Source organism: Vanrija pseudolonga, chromosome 1 (assembly GCF_020906515.1).
Source record: "Vanrija pseudolonga chromosome 1, complete sequence".
Taxonomy (NCBI): Eukaryota; Fungi; Basidiomycota; class Tremellomycetes; order Trichosporonales; family Trichosporonaceae; genus Vanrija; species Vanrija pseudolonga.
In genome coordinates this window covers 4,093,973-4,107,376 of record NC_085849.1, presented here as the reverse complement: position 1 = coordinate 4,107,376, position 13,404 = coordinate 4,093,973, and the positions used below count along the sequence as shown (strand labels likewise).

The 13,404-nt window shown below is 62.5% G+C and overlaps 7 protein-coding genes across 7 annotated transcripts; 3 read left to right on the top strand and 4 right to left on the bottom strand.

Moving 5' to 3' along the window:
- Window positions 1-387: 387 nt before the first annotated feature.
- On the bottom strand, window positions 388-1,994 carry asaE_18 (MFS transporter asaE; the record flags this gene model as incomplete). The annotated part of the gene is made up of 3 exons (XM_062768030.1): window positions 1,792-1,994; window positions 1,720-1,749; window positions 388-1,648 (listed from the first exon to the last, which is right to left on the bottom strand). Exons 1-3 carry the CDS (start codon window positions 1,980-1,982, stop codon window positions 388-390), a joined length of 1,482 nt encoding a protein of 493 aa, XP_062624014.1. The 5' UTR covers window positions 1,983-1,994.
- A 643-nt stretch (window positions 1,995-2,637) lies between these two features.
- On the bottom strand, window positions 2,638-3,564 carry LOC62_01G001533 (uncharacterized protein; the record flags this gene model as incomplete). Its single annotated transcript, XM_062768029.1, has 5 exons — window positions 2,638-2,692; window positions 2,763-2,874; window positions 2,918-3,003; window positions 3,056-3,478; window positions 3,536-3,564. The coding sequence occupies 5 exons, from the start codon at window positions 3,562-3,564 to the stop codon at window positions 2,638-2,640; spliced, it is 705 nt and encodes a 234-aa protein (XP_062624013.1).
- A 1,310-nt stretch (window positions 3,565-4,874) lies between these two features.
- Window positions 4,875-5,564, top strand: LOC62_01G001532 (uncharacterized protein; the record flags this gene model as incomplete). The annotated part of the gene is made up of 4 exons (XM_062768028.1): window positions 4,875-4,931; window positions 4,964-5,123; window positions 5,170-5,375; window positions 5,424-5,564. The coding sequence occupies 4 exons, from the start codon at window positions 4,875-4,877 to the stop codon at window positions 5,562-5,564; spliced, it is 564 nt and encodes a 187-aa protein (XP_062624012.1).
- Window positions 5,565-5,797: 233 nt separating this feature from the next.
- On the bottom strand, window positions 5,798-7,971 carry LOC62_01G001531 (uncharacterized protein). Its single transcript, XM_062768027.1, has 5 exons — window positions 7,276-7,971; window positions 6,991-7,149; window positions 6,928-6,943; window positions 6,635-6,876; window positions 6,311-6,574 (listed from the first exon to the last, which is right to left on the bottom strand). The coding sequence occupies exons 1-5, from the start codon at window positions 7,615-7,617 to the stop codon at window positions 6,530-6,532; spliced, it is 804 nt and encodes a 267-aa protein (XP_062624011.1). The 5' UTR covers window positions 7,618-7,971; the 3' UTR covers window positions 6,311-6,529.
- Window positions 7,972-8,325: 354 nt separating this feature from the next.
- THR1 (Homoserine kinase) lies at window positions 8,326-9,805 on the bottom strand. Its single transcript, XM_062768026.1, has 3 exons — window positions 8,999-9,805; window positions 8,804-8,923; window positions 8,326-8,718 (listed from the first exon to the last, which is right to left on the bottom strand). Exons 1-3 carry the CDS (start codon window positions 9,719-9,721, stop codon window positions 8,476-8,478), a joined length of 1,086 nt encoding a protein of 361 aa, XP_062624010.1. The 5' UTR covers window positions 9,722-9,805; the 3' UTR covers window positions 8,326-8,475.
- A 597-nt stretch (window positions 9,806-10,402) lies between these two features.
- On the top strand, window positions 10,403-11,331 carry SmE (putative small nuclear ribonucleoprotein E). The gene is made up of 5 exons (XM_062768025.1): window positions 10,403-10,597; window positions 10,661-10,693; window positions 10,799-10,861; window positions 10,906-11,005; window positions 11,095-11,331. The coding sequence occupies exons 1-5, from the start codon at window positions 10,571-10,573 to the stop codon at window positions 11,148-11,150; spliced, it is 279 nt and encodes a 92-aa protein (XP_062624009.1). The 5' UTR covers window positions 10,403-10,570; the 3' UTR covers window positions 11,151-11,331.
- Window positions 11,332-11,609: 278 nt separating this feature from the next.
- LOC62_01G001528 (uncharacterized protein) lies at window positions 11,610-13,267 on the top strand. The gene is made up of 2 exons (XM_062768024.1): window positions 11,610-11,776; window positions 11,817-13,267. The coding sequence occupies exons 1-2, from the start codon at window positions 11,648-11,650 to the stop codon at window positions 13,128-13,130; spliced, it is 1,443 nt and encodes a 480-aa protein (XP_062624008.1). The 5' UTR covers window positions 11,610-11,647; the 3' UTR covers window positions 13,131-13,267.
- Window positions 13,268-13,404: the final 137 nt, after the last annotated feature.

The following is a 13,404-nucleotide window of genomic DNA, read 5'->3' as shown; positions in this document are numbered from 1 at the left end:
CGTCCAGAGCTGTGGGCGCCGCTGCGGCCACTTGATCATGACAGTTATATAACGGGTCGACGTCGCCACACCCGCGTCAACGTGAAAACACCCGGGTACCGGCCCCCGCGCGTGCTGCCTGGCTGCCACACTGGCGTAGGTGGTTGGTGCACAAGGGGTCAGATGATGATGACGTCGGCTGCGCGCGCTGGGATCATGTCATGGCTGATGCGATACATGCATAGGGACGCGCGACGCTGGCGTCGGCGTGCTTCTTTGTTTCTGTGGTGCAGGTGCGTGCGTAGATATGAGCAGGGTGATGGGGTAATGGGGTTGCTAGCAGGGGGTGTGAATGACGCGCAGATCCGCCAGCCAGGGCACATGGCTGGCTGGCATGGCCCGGCTGGACTAGGCCTTTTTGACCACCTCCAGCCTGACCCAGAGTACGCCTGCCGTGGCAACGAACAGGAGCGCAGCGACGAATGCCGTCATGCCCAGGTACTGCTTTGGCAGCGCCATGCTGCTGGCTGCAGCGTGCGGGAGGAGCGTGCCTGCGATGGGCGTGCCGGTGAGGATGAAGAGCCCGCGGACCATGTACAGGAAGCCGTTGACGGACGCAAAGTTGTGCAGGCCAAACATTTCGATTGCGACGGGGGGGAAGAGCGAGACGTACGCAGACGCGGTGGGGCCATACAGCATCGAGTAGGCGATGAACAGGCCCTTGGAGGTATGCGTGACGCCTGTGAGGGTCGAGGGGAGCCAGAGGCCGACCGAGACGACGGCTGAAATCGCCGTGCAAAGCAACAGCATGTTGGCGTGGCCGAATCGATCAGCCATGACGCCAATGCCGATGCGGCCAACGCCGCTGGCGACGTTGTTGACCGCGATGAACATTGCGCCCTGCTTGGACGAGTATCCCAAGGTCTTGGCATACGCCGAGAAAAAGAACAGTGGGGTGCAGTACGCGGCGGCCTGCATTGCGTTGGCAGACAAGTTGGCGACAAACTGGCGCGTGCGCGCAATCTTCCAGTCGACAAGCGGGACAGCGAACAGGCTGTGGATCCACGAGCGCGACTTGGACTTGAGGCGGTCCGTCTCGGCCTGCACGCGCGCCTTGTTGACCGGGTCCCAGTCGACCACGGCGCCGCTGAGGAAGACAAGAGCCGCGCCAACGGCTCCGGATATCCGCAGCGTGTTGCGGAACCCGACGTGCGCGTTCATCGCCTCGATCGCAGGCGCCCACACGAGCCCGCCCCACCCCGAGCCGGACGTGATGATACCGAGCGCAAGCCCGCGCCGCGCGCCGTACCACGTCGGCGCGACCGTCACGGCCGGGATATAGCTGAAAGAGGTACCAATGCCCGTCAGGAACCCCTGCGTGAGCATGAACTGCCATGTCGACTGGCAGAAGGACGCGGCGAGCGACGCGAGGAAAAACAGCAGGCCGCCGCAGTACACTATTGTGCGGGGCGAGAAGCGCTTGGTCCACGCGATGGCGAACGGCGAGACGATGGTCATGAACGCCACGCCGAGCGTGCCGATGAGGTCGATCTGCGCGACGCTGGCGCCCGTGAACGGCGTGTTGGGCTCTACCGACATGGACTGGTAGAGCTCTTGGTAGACGCCGAACGAGAAGCCCGCGCCGCAGGTCGTGAAGACGAGGGTGAAGCTGGGTGTGTTAGTAGCGGGCGGGCGAGCGCAGCGAGCCTGCCTGCCTGGTGGCAGCAGGGGTACACTCACGACGAGAGGCAAATGAGAATCTGTCGTATTCTGCCCTGTCAGCGCAGCTCAGCTGCCAACACACAAACCCACCTGAACGCCCGCTCGTCAAGCCCACCAGCGGTAGGCGTGGCAGACGGTGAGGGCGAGGCGGCGCGCGAGCCAGCCGAGTGGAGGCTCGGCGCCGGCGAGACGGCGCCGCTGCCAGCAGCCTTGAGCTCGATATCTTCAACCGCCGCCGGGGCAGAGCGGTCCCGGTACGCAGTAGACGTTGCAGTGGACATTGTGTGCGAGTGTGAGTGTGCATGGCCCTCGCCCGCTCCGCCCGTTTCCCAGCTCTTTATAGCAAGGCAAAGCAGCCGAAATACCCGCCGCCGGACATGGCCGACATGGAGAGCTCCGAAGCGGCAAGCGGTGCCTGAGGGAGAGGTGGTAACATCCACTGTGCGTTGCTGCTGGATTGGGCCTGCTTGCGCTCGCAGTGCGGCCGAACTTGCGGAGGGCGCGGAGGACCCGATGCGATGTCGACTCGGCTACCTGCAAGACAGGGGAGGCTTATCGGCCTTGTGCGATATTGTGCGCCGGTATGCCGTGTTGAGGCGGGATCCCTGCGGACTCTCGGAAATGGTTTGTGACGTCGTTTGCAATATCAGTAGTTCTCGGAAATCAAGAGTTGGAGCATTAGAAATAAATCTTGGATCTAAGGAAATAGTTGTGGCGCCATTAGAAATCAACAGCGCGCTGTCGCGCGCAACTCCTCCGCTCGTGGGTTGTGCACGAGGAGGGAGGCAGCACGCGCGCGCTCGCCGCATCATCTAGACCAACATTGCTCCGCGCATTAGAAATAAATACCCAAGCCCAGTTGCTGTCGGAAATCAATGCCACACTCACGAATAGTCGTGACTGTCATGATACATGGTCTAGGCACTCGATACGAGGCTACAGCCAAAGCGAGGCGCACCACGCGAGCGCGAGTGCGAGTCTATGCGAGTATCTGTGGCGTGTGTGTCAGCGGTGCCACTTTCCTCTGTCCATCTCGCCGCTCGCTCGCTCCTCGCACTCACGCCGAGGGGTTGTGGTGCTCGAGGACAAAGGCAACAGTCACCACAGCAAGCACGACACCCAGCATGGCGTAGTGCAGCAAGCTTTCAAGGAACGCATGCACTGCGCGATGGTCTGCCAGCGTCAGCCAGTGCCACTCGCACACCACACAGCTTACGGATCAGCGGGAGCACCCGCCGCGCCATGTGCTTCAGCAGCCGGCGACACACGGCCGCGACGCCCATGAAGAGCCAGAACATGACCCTGTGTGTGTGTGTGAGCTCATCGCCCCTCTGCGCCGATGATCGAAACCCACGGCACAGTGTCGCCACAGCTCGCGCAGTACACCGCCGTCGTCGCCCCAAACGCCATGAGCCCGCCGCTTGCGCCCAGCGCACACACGATGGGCAGGGAGAGGAACAGCGCCTGCTCGAGCTCGATGGACTTGAGGGACGCGTGCCAGCGCGCCGAGGTCTCGCAGCAGGGTGTCGGGGTGTGCGCGGTGGTGTCGGCGTCGGTGTCGGCGCCGGTAGCGGCGTCTTCGTCAATGTAAGCAAGTCCCTGCTTTCCCGAGTTCCACTCACCCCGCAGCACAACACCGCCCTCAACACCCACGCCCCCCTCGCCCTCGCCCTCGGCCCGCCGGCTACGCTCCGCCATAGCCCGCACGCAGAACCGACACACGGCGTCCGTATCCGACTCGACCCAGTCGTGCCGGTTGTCCAGGAGAGACATTGCGCTGGGTGGAGGGTGGTCAGCGTCGCTGTGGGCTGGATAGGATACAAGTCGGACACACCGGAAGATGAGGGTCAGCGGGGAGAACATGGTGGCGAGGGGGTGGGCGTGGACATGGACCAGCATGGTATGCGGCCGGCGCGAGGGGGTTATTGTACCCGGTGACAGCGTCGACGGGCGAAGCAAGCGTGGACAACAAGAACACGCTCAGCGTGTGTGTGCTGCTGATCAGTCGCGAGGGCGCGGCCCAAGTGCGTGCGAGGTGGGTATGCATCGCGAGTCGTCGCAGCTTTTGTACCCCCACACGCCAGGCGCGACACGGCTCCGCCAAGAATCCTCGACACCCGCCATACAGTACGGCATTGGACGACGCATGGGTGGTGGCTAGTGCGACAAGTTGGGTGACGGTGACTGACGGTGAATGGACTGACACTGGCTAGGAGTGACGATGCGTGACGGGGCCACCGCGCTACTCAAGTGCAACAAGGTCCAGTGATCCAGTGAGTCGGTGCTAGTGCCCGCTACTAGTGCTGTGGAGCTCCTCCGCGCGACGATGCGGCGCCGGAAACTTCGGACAAATGGGCTCGGCGGCATGACAAAGGTTGAGCAATTACTTTGTGATGATCGCCACAAGGCAGTGCGTGGTGATCCCGCAGCGGGTGGTGGTGGTGTGATTATTACTCACAATGACTTGGTTGTTCGGTCGGTAGTCGACACGTAACCCGCTATCCACATCGCGCTGTTCCGAGAGACACGGCAGTCACACGCAGCTCGAGGGGACTACTAATGAGAATCAAACTGCACGCTCGACAAGGCTGGCTTCTGGCTGGCCCGTATCACCGGCGTCTCTCCAACATGGGGGAACATGGAGACGCCACTCGCCAAAGCTCTCCTTCTCGCCGCGCCAGCACAGTCGCAGCACTCATCTCCCGCAGAACATTCCACCAAGCCGAGGCACCACGCCCAGTGGACGCCATCCGGCACGAGATGAACGCCGTGGCGTGTGGCCGGGCCGTTGGGAGTACGAGTACGTCGCTGTGGCCCCCGTCAGCGGCGCGGCCAGCCCCGGTGCTGCCCTCTGGATCTCGGCGCCGTACACGGTATGCCCGACCGGCTTGATCGCAGGCATGATCCCAGCCCAGCTGTCGCCGCCACGCTGTCGCCGCCACGCGGCCGCACAGACCAGTACGCCACACGCCACGGCACGACACCCCACAGCGCCGTCGCGTGGTAGTGGCGGCCGTTTGACGAGGTCGTGAAGGCACGTACGTACGCTGGATCTGTGGCACCGCGAGAAAAGTTGAGGTCGCAAGCGTGCGAGGTGATAAAGCTGGCTGGTGAGTGATGGCTGGGTTGACAAGTTCACTTGCCCAATGCTGCCTCCCTCAACGTCCACTCTGATGGCCAGCGATGAGAGAACGACACTCGAGGACGACGGGGGACGAGTGCACCACCGAGTGAGTCGCGCCGGAGGACGAGCTGACTCCAGCCTCCGGCCGCACAAGCACAGGAGGAGCACGCCCACCTCGTCGCCACAGCAGCCTTCTTCACCCGCCTCCGCGACGCCGCTGTGGCCGCAAATGGGCTACTACCGCGGGACGCTTGGGCGGGGGTACATTCCGCCGTGAGGGAGGCGACACGCGCTCTAGGTGCGCCTTTCTTCCGGTGAGGACAGAGCGAGCTGATGGTATGCAGATGACTTTGAGCGGCGGTTGCTCGTCGGCAGCGACGGCGACGGCGACGGCGACGACGTGTCGCCTGCCCTTGCCCAGGTGCCGCTGGATCACGCCGCACGCGGCGGGCCCGCCATAGGGCACGTCTCGCACGGCGTCTATGCCGCTGTCCTCGGCCTCGCCCTTGCCGGCGCGCCCCTCGAAAGCCCATGGCGCTTCCTCGTCGTGGTACGTTCCCTCCCTCTCCCAAGCTGACAAGCAGCAAGGCGACCCCAGCCTGCGCATCGACATGCGCGCGCCACTGTCCTCACCATCGCCCCCTTCGACCGCAGCGCCCCAAACCCTCGCCCCGCCTCCGCCGCCCAACACGCCGTGCTCGTCCCCGTCGCCGCGCAAACGCGCCCTCTCGACTTCTGAGCCGCCGCTCTCACCGCCCTTCGACCTGCCCTTCGCGACGGAGGAGAATCTCACCCCGCCGCGGGCGACCGCACGCTTGCCGCGCGTGCTGGTACGTCGGCGGCTGTGCCTCCAAGATACGGAGGCGCGGGACGCCGCGCTCGACTTGGCGCTCGACGAGCTGTTGCGTCCGCTCCAGCTCGCGAGGTTGTAGCCCCTCTCTGTGTGTCTCTCTGCATTCGTTGGTTCTTATTGTCTGTCTCCACTAGCGCCTCGGCCCGAGCACTGGCAGGCGTCAGCACCACCCGTGCCACCACCACTCACCGCCACCCAGTACCATGCCGAGGCCTACACCTCCCGCCTTGGCCGCCACGAACGCGACCAGCACGCCGGATTCCACCGCACTGAGCTTGAGTCAGTCAGCACGCCTACGCCCCCACCCACTGCTGTGTCGAGACGCGGGACTGTGCGCTGTGGCCCGCGAGAGACACGGGGACGAAGACGGCCAGGAACCACACGGACAGGAGGAGGCTGTGTCTGCTGCGGACGCCTGGGGGGTGTCGTGGCGGCATTGCGCGGGAGTGGCTTCGGCGGTGGCTTCGGCTGCATGGCTGTCAAGCGCTTTATTCACCTCGGCTCATGCTCGCTCGTACCATGTGACGACGACGCGAGACACTCAGAAGCTGATCATCTCCGCGACACCTGTGACACGCTCCGCGGTCACCCCGCCACGCCACCCCCCCTCCCCCCCCCACTCACCACGCAACATCATGATCGTCGCATGCTGTGGCCTCGCGCCTATGCAGGGTAGTAGTCTAATACACACCCTGTGCGTAGTATACAAACAGTGCTGTACAACCGAGGGGTATGAGGGTCTGATGGATCGCGGGGGTATGGGCCTGGCCTGGCCTGACGGTATGGGGTCGGTGACTGTGTCGCCTTCGACGCCGTTTTGAAACGGCCCGTGAGAGCGGGCGGGCACGCGTTTATTTCGAGTACGCCGGTAAGGGTTCGTGCTCTTCGGCATTGTCCTGCGGGGGTGTGTGAGGTTCTGGTTCTGCCCGTGTCTTCTGTGCGTTGTGCGGGCTTACCGTTGGGAAGGGGAGGATGGGCCCTAGCTGCTTGTAGTACTCGCCGCCGACGGCCACGAGCCCGTCGCGCAGCCGGATCCACTCTGCGCCGAGCGAGTACCCGTCGCCTGTGAGCAGCTTTTCGCGGTAGTCTGACGCCGCGGCCAGCTCGAGCGCCGCTGCCTGGTCGTGGTTGAAGCTCGTTGGCGCTGTCCGCGTCTCCTCGAGCTCGTGCAGCGACCAGATGAAGTCGTCTATCCGTTCTGAGGGCGTGGTCAGCATGCCTCAGCGGGCGCCAAGCCCCGGCGACGTACTCCGCTTCTGCACTATCTGTTCCCCCGTCAGCGATGCCCAGCGCCCAGCCATAGCCTACTCACTCTCCACGCCTGTGTCCTGCACTCGCCCGCGTCTCTCTCTGCATTGCCCAGGAAAATGCCGTCCGCCCAGGCCCGCTTCAAGCCGCTCATGACGCACGCGCACAGTAAAAAGTTATTCGTGAGGACATACCATGCGTTGCACAGTTGTTCTCGTGTGAGCTGGCGCCGAGCGTCAGCCAGAGGACCCCAGACCTCGAAGTCCAAATCCGTCTTTCTCGGCCACACGGGCACACGGTGCCGGCACCGAGCGGGCATTCGAGCTCCACAGACACAAGGCAAACTCACAACCTTGTTCACGCCGCTGGCTTTCCACGAGACGGCCGTGATGAGGATCTTGCCGTCGTCGCTCCGGATATACTTGGCGCACCGCGAAGCCTTGTCCGCGCCCTTCATGCGCGCCTCGGTCGGCGGATGGAGGAACGGGGGCATCGTCTTGATGATGTCGTCGACTTGGACGTTGCAGAAGACGCATCGCTCGGGGTACGCGCAGGCCGCGGTGGACGGCTTGGCGCGCGACGATGTCGACGATTCCAGCGGCACGTTTGCCTTGGCCGCCGCCGCCGACGGATGGGGGTACGTCACTCCCTTTGTGGTTGCGGTGGAGGGGGTTGCTGCTGTGTCGGCCATGAGGGCGCCGAGGTCCGCCGGTCGTACGGGTCGTACGCTTGCATCGGGCGGTGCGGTGGTGGGGGTGGGGAGTGGGTGCGATGCTAATAATTGGGCAAGGCGAGGTCGAGGTCGAGTCCGGGCACGGCGGCGGGGTCGACTCTGCCCTCTCGAGTTGGGTTTGGGGGGCGCCAAGAAGGCTCGGGGTCGGCTTGTGTGTGGGAGTGCCCGAGGCCCGAGAGCGAGGTGGGTAGTAGGGGGTCGCGTAGGTAGATGTTGATGCAGTGCCTTGCCCAAGGCCTGCTAGTGATGGTGATTGATGTCGAGAGGTGTAAGATGTCAAAGGATCGATCTAATGGTGCGAAGTTTGGGCGGAGACGGGGTTTACAATGTCTCGGTTCCTCGCTCGCCTCGTCGATCTGCGAGTCGTGCTGGGTGGCGACGGTGGGCGGGCGGGCGGGCGGCAGTCGGCCAGGCGGCGGGCGGGGTGGCGGTGGCGGTGATGCAGCCGCCCACCCACCCTGGATGGCTCTCCGCGTTTGAGATTCCAGGCGGTGGATGACTGCGACGACACAGTCTGAGAAATACTCCCGTCATGCCCGTCTCTCTCTGGGCGGCTCTCTTGGCAGTGTGGCTCGTCTGTACGCCCTCGACACCGACGTCGACTCCGATCAGAAGTTAGATCCACTCGATCAACTGTACGCAGGGCGACCACCCCACCCAGCCACTCCACATTGTATGCCGTGATGCATCTCTAGGCGATATGACGATATGGCTCTAGTCCCCCGCGACACAACTTTCAACCTACAACACTCGCCAGTTGGCGCTCTCTCTCTCTCGTTTTGTGCAAGATGGCGATGGGTGTACATCCCTCGACGCTTAGATGGTGGCGTCGGCAGCAACCTCCTCGACCCAGCTACCCTTGGTGTCAATGGTGAGAGTCTTGAAGTCGACCTCGATGTTGTGCGTGCCGAATATCCTCTCAATCTCCTTGGCAATGGTGTCAAAGTTGTCCGTGGCCAGCGCGAGGATGGTCGGGCCGGCGCCCGACAGACAGATACCGAGGAGGCCAGGGTACGTCTGGTAGGTGAGCTTCTCGAGAATCTCGGAGAGGCCAGGGATCTGAGGAGGGGGCGTGTGTGTCAGTGGCGGACAGGCTTGTGCGCGAGCGCACCCAAAAGTCAGGCGCGCGCGCCAGCACACTCACAAGAGGAACACGGTAGGGCTGGTGGAGCTTGTCCTTCATGGCGTCGTAGATGAGCTCCGGGTCGGGAGGCGAGCGCGAGAGCGCGGTGGTGAGGACAGCCAAGCGCTGGAGGTTGAAGACCTGGGGCGGGTTAGTTCTGTTTGTCGACGGCACCAACTGGCCGCTGCCACCACCCGGCTGCCATGGCCCACTCACAATGTCCTTGCGCGAGTACTCGTTGGGGAGAACGCCACGAGCCTTGGCAGTGGCCAGCTCGAAGCGGGGCATGACGGCAATCGCCTTGATCTCTGGTGCCCAGCCGAAGCGGACGTAGTGGCCGATGCCGTAGGGCGCCTTGGGAGGGTGCTCGCCCCAGTTGGGTCCAGCGTCAGGGGGGTACTCTGGCAGCACCTCGGCGAGGGGGACGGTCGCGGCCTCGAGGTCCTCGGGGGCGAGCTCCTTGAGGTACGAGCCGACAAAGCCGCCGACGAGCGCAGCCGTCACGTTGTCGGGGTGGCGCTCGACCATGAGGGCAAAGTCGAGGAGGCGCGAGGTGGGGAGGTTGAGGTTACCCAGGAGGTTGCCAAGCAGCACGCCTGAGATGACGGCGGCGCCCGACGAGCCGAGACCGCGGCCGAAGGGGATCTCGTTGTGCGCGTGGATCTGCACGCCGGGAGGGAACGAGTCGACGCCGTTGCTCCGGAGCACGTAGAGCGCGACGCGGGTGAGCAGGTTCTTGTAGGGCGACAGCGGGACGTTGGCCGAGTCGAGGCCAGTGTACGAGATGACGGGGATCGCGTCTCCCTTGCCGTCGGTTGGGATCGTGACGAGGACGGTGAGGCTGAGCGAGAGGGCGATGCCGCACACGTCGAAGCCGGGGCCAATGTTGGCCGTCGTGGCCGGGACGTGGATCTTGTACTTCTTCACGGGCGACGACATGGCGGTGCGGAGAGAGATAGGGGAGAGACAGTGGAAGGAAGGATGTTAGGAGGATACCAACTAAAAAGTTGGGAGATTGAGTCGGTCAGATCGGTTTTGGGAGGAGTCTGATTCCGGAGCACCGGGTGATAGCCGACTCGACCACCATTGGCCCGCTGCCCTTGCACGGTTGGCTGGCTGCTTGCGGCGGTTGCAGCTACTGTGAGCAACGAGCACGCTATGCGTTGATGCTTTCGGAATATGTGCATGCATTCGTGCATTCTGGGACAGAACGTGTGGCAATGCGTCAGAAAGCTTGGGCTTGTGTCTGCTCTTGACCAGACTTCCCCCGCCCACGCCCTCGACGCGCTGCGTCCCGAAAGATGGGTCTAATGCTTCTTTGCTGGTCAAGCGGGGAAATAGTGGGCTTCTAACGCGCATCTGGGCCTCATGGTGGTGGAACACATCGGCTGTTGTTGCGTATTGGGATGGCATTAAAGCAGTCCTAATACCTCTAATACCAGTTAGGGAAGTATTAGGAAAGGCGAACAGGCTGTCTTTAGCGGAAGCATTTCTCCAAGCAAGGCGGCGCCCACCACCGCGTGGCTATTATTTTCCCAGCATTTCTGCTGCCATTAATCCGAGCTCCCAACTCGTGAGGCCTCCCACTTTCAACGCCTCTTACACCGACAACGAGCCAACAACACTGACTCTCAATCCACGTCCACGCGACCCGGCTTGATTCTACCTCATCCCAGCTTCTCGACCCCCGCGCGCCCCGTGATCGAGATCACGTACCGGCCCCGACCCCGAAACCCTTGCTCGAAAAGCCTGGCGGCGTAGAACTAGAAGAGTTAGCTGTTGTCCAAGATGGGTGGTCGCAAGGTGATGGTTCAGGTGAGTGCGCCCCGATGCTGGCTAGCAGCACATATCTGGTGGACACGAGCTGACACCCGCTAGCCCATCAACATCCTTTTCTCGTTCTTGCAAAAGGTGCGTTTGGGCGGATTGCGGCGAGGAAGGAAGGAAGGAAGTGGTAGCTGACCCTCGGCGTCTTGTTTTGCTCGTGCTCCGCGACCTTGACTTTTACTCCTACAGCACCAGCGCGTGTCTATCTGGCTGTTTGACAACACCGAGTTCCGCATCGACGCCTACATCATTGTAAGTGCTGCTTCGACTTCTGGTTGCCAGCACTCACACCGCAGGGCTTTGACGAGTTCATGAACGTCGTGTTGGACGAGGCTGTCGAGGTGTACGACTGCTCGGCCAAGCCTGGAAAGGAGGTCAAGCCTCCTAGGGATTTGGGTGAGTGCGGCAGCGTGCTGGGCAGCTGCACGAGCCGGATTGTTCTCTAGCTGCCCCTGCCCCCCTCCCCACGCTCACACATGCCCCAGGACGCATCCTCCTCAAGGGAGACAACATCACCCTCGTCCAGCCCGTCCAGGCATGAGGCACGAGTGGTTGTACCAACGACGCGCAGCGAGAGTGAGACGTGCCGCCCGTGACGCCTGGCTGGACCGAATCCTGCCTGCGGGGATCAGCAGCAAGGCCGGCGGCAACGACGACGATGACCAGAGGTAGACAACACCCCCCAACGGGCCACAGTATGCATGGCTCGTGAGCATATGACAGTGTGTGCGGTGGAGGATGTGGGATAGGTGGCGACAAAGGGAAGGCGAGGAAGCCGGGGAAGGCGGCGAAGGGATTGTTGACATTCTGAAAGCGCAGACGCCGTTTTTAGTAACACCCCCCGGCGACCGGTTGTCAGCGTGACGCGTTTGGTGCGTGTCGCCACCACCGCCCGACGGTGTGCCGATTGCGCGCATCAATTTCGACAGCGACACCGAGCTAAACAGTCACTCTGTCGTCACCCAACTACTTTGCATTTTCATTCTTCTCACTCACCCCAACCCACTCACGCATCCTCACCATATCGCCACCCACAGCATGCAGCGCGACGGCCTGCTGGCCTCGCTGGGGCCGCGGCCACTGTCCCTCTCGTCGCGCCTGCTGAATCGCCACCCAACCCAGCTGGCACGGCATGCGGTCAGCCAGCCTTCCTTCGCTCCGATAAAGGTGAGAGCACACACTGTCGAAACCTTAACTGATGGCCCAGTCCCAAGCGACCGAGGCCCCCGTCGACCGCGTCGTTGCCATCCCGCACATCCTCGAGTCTATCGTCGCCCACTCGACTCGCGCAACACAGGTCACTCTGCTCCGCGTATGCCACGACTTTCACCGCATGGCCGGCAAGCAAATCTACCGTATCATCAAGATCAACCAGCGCAACTTTCTCGACATGATGCACGGCGCGCTCATCGGTACTGGGTCTAACGGCAATGTGCCGACCGGCTGCACCGAGTTTGCGGCCGAGTTTCTCGACATCCTCAAGCCCGACATCCTCGCCGACCTGCACAAGCGGTTCCTGGAGGGAAGCAAGGTCGAGGACCTCGCGATTGATGTGGTGATCGGCAATAAGGATCACAAATACAAGCCCCGCGTGACAAACTTCAAGCGCTCGCTCTTCAAGCACACCGAGGTGCTCACCGTCGGCACTCACCACACGTGCTTCTGCGACCTCTTTCGCGAGTCGTTGACGACGCTCTTCCCCAACCTCCGCACACTGCGCATCGCCCCGTCCAAGTCGGAAAGGCCGTTTGAACTGGCTCACACCTGCGACTCGCTCAGTCCATGCCCCCTCCTCACCAACCTCAAGCCGCGTAAGATCGTCGTCCGCAACCTAGATGGCGGCGGCCTTCCAATACCCGACAACTACATCTGGGACGTGCCCGATCTTGAAACTTTTGTGTGCTTCATCCCTGTCGATCAGCGCGAGTTCAACGACGGCCGCATCTTCCTGTCGCTCATCCCGCATTTTGAGAGTGCCAAGTCGATGAAGATGGTGTTTTACGACAAGCACGAAGGCCCCGTGGGAGTCGACGAGCTCCTTCAGCGCACTGTGCTCGGCGGGATGCCGGTCAACCCAGATATCATCATGACCCTCATTGGTGCCGGGACCTCAAGTCACCGCTACGAGCGCAGCGACTTTGATGGCCTCCCCCTCGACCACCACTTTGGCGACTTCGTCAGTACACTCAAATCGCATCGAGGCACGCCCGACCCTGCACCACGCAGACGCAAGTGCACGGTATACGGCGTCGGAGCCCTCAACTTTGACCTGTCGGGCAGCACATTTGTTCCCCTGTACCACAGGCTGTTTCCGTCCCACGCCATCAACCGCAAGAAGGTCGTGGAGATTGTCAAGAAGGAGGCGATGAGCGAGGCGCTGTTCAAGGCCAGCGTTTACCCTTGGATTCCGTTCGACAGGGCTGCTTGGGAGAAGGGCCAAGACTTTGTCACCTTCAAGTCTATCACCGACTACAAGAAGGAAAAGTCGGCGCGCAGAGCAGAGATCAACGCGGAGGACTAGGCCTGGAGCGGAAGGATCTGTAGCATAGGCGGACGACGACGACGGCAGCACTCAACACCACACACACACACCACTTGTATGTACTCACACCACTCGGCGGGCACCTCACGGCCCCGCCATTAATGCATTCATCACCCCCGTGCAGCGTGAGGATTCGACTGGCATCGGGATTGTCGACATCCAAAGGAGTGGGTTGGTGCGCACCACTCTCCTCTCACGCATGGCCACGGTGACGCGGTGGCTGTCATGGCATCTATGGGTGTCGTCGCTCGAG

What these genes read in the sequence shown, in the direction of transcription:
- LOC62_01G001528 (XM_062768024.1), top strand. Translation starts at nt 11,648, where the DNA reads ATGCAGCGCGACGGCCTGCTGGCCTCGCTGGGGCCGCGGCCACTGTCC. An exon ending in CTTCCTTCGCTCCGATAAAG is followed by an intron (nt 11,777 to 11,816) that starts GTGAGAGCACAC and finishes CTGATGGCCCAG; the next exon opens with TCCCAAGCGACCGAGGCCCC.
- LOC62_01G001531 (XM_062768027.1), bottom strand. Translation starts at nt 7,617, where the DNA reads ATGGCCGACACAGCAGCAACCCCCTCCACCGCAACCACAAAGGGAGTG. An exon ending in CCAGCGGCGTGAACAAGGTT is followed by an intron (nt 7,150 to 7,275) that starts GTGAGTTTGCCT and finishes GCTCGGCGCCAG; the next exon opens with CTCACACGAGAACAACTGTG. An exon ending in CCATCCTCCCCTTCCCAACG is followed by an intron (nt 6,575 to 6,634) that starts GTAAGCCCGCAC and finishes ACACCCCCGCAG; the next exon opens with GACAATGCCGAAGAGCACGA.
- THR1 (XM_062768026.1), bottom strand. Translation starts at nt 9,721, where the DNA reads ATGTCGTCGCCCGTGAAGAAGTACAAGATCCACGTCCCGGCCACGACG. An exon ending in AGTACTCGCGCAAGGACATT is followed by an intron (nt 8,924 to 8,998) that starts GTGAGTGGGCCA and finishes AACCCGCCCCAG; the next exon opens with GTCTTCAACCTCCAGCGCTT. An exon ending in AGCCCTACCGTGTTCCTCTT is followed by an intron (nt 8,719 to 8,803) that starts GTGAGTGTGCTG and finishes CCCCCTCCTCAG; the next exon opens with ATCCCTGGCCTCTCCGAGAT.
- SmE (XM_062768025.1), top strand. Translation starts at nt 10,571, where the DNA reads ATGGGTGGTCGCAAGGTGATGGTTCAG. An exon ending in GTCGCAAGGTGATGGTTCAG is followed by an intron (nt 10,598 to 10,660) that starts GTGAGTGCGCCC and finishes GACACCCGCTAG; the next exon opens with CCCATCAACATCCTTTTCTC. An exon ending in TTTTCTCGTTCTTGCAAAAG is followed by an intron (nt 10,694 to 10,798) that starts GTGCGTTTGGGC and finishes TTACTCCTACAG; the next exon opens with CACCAGCGCGTGTCTATCTG.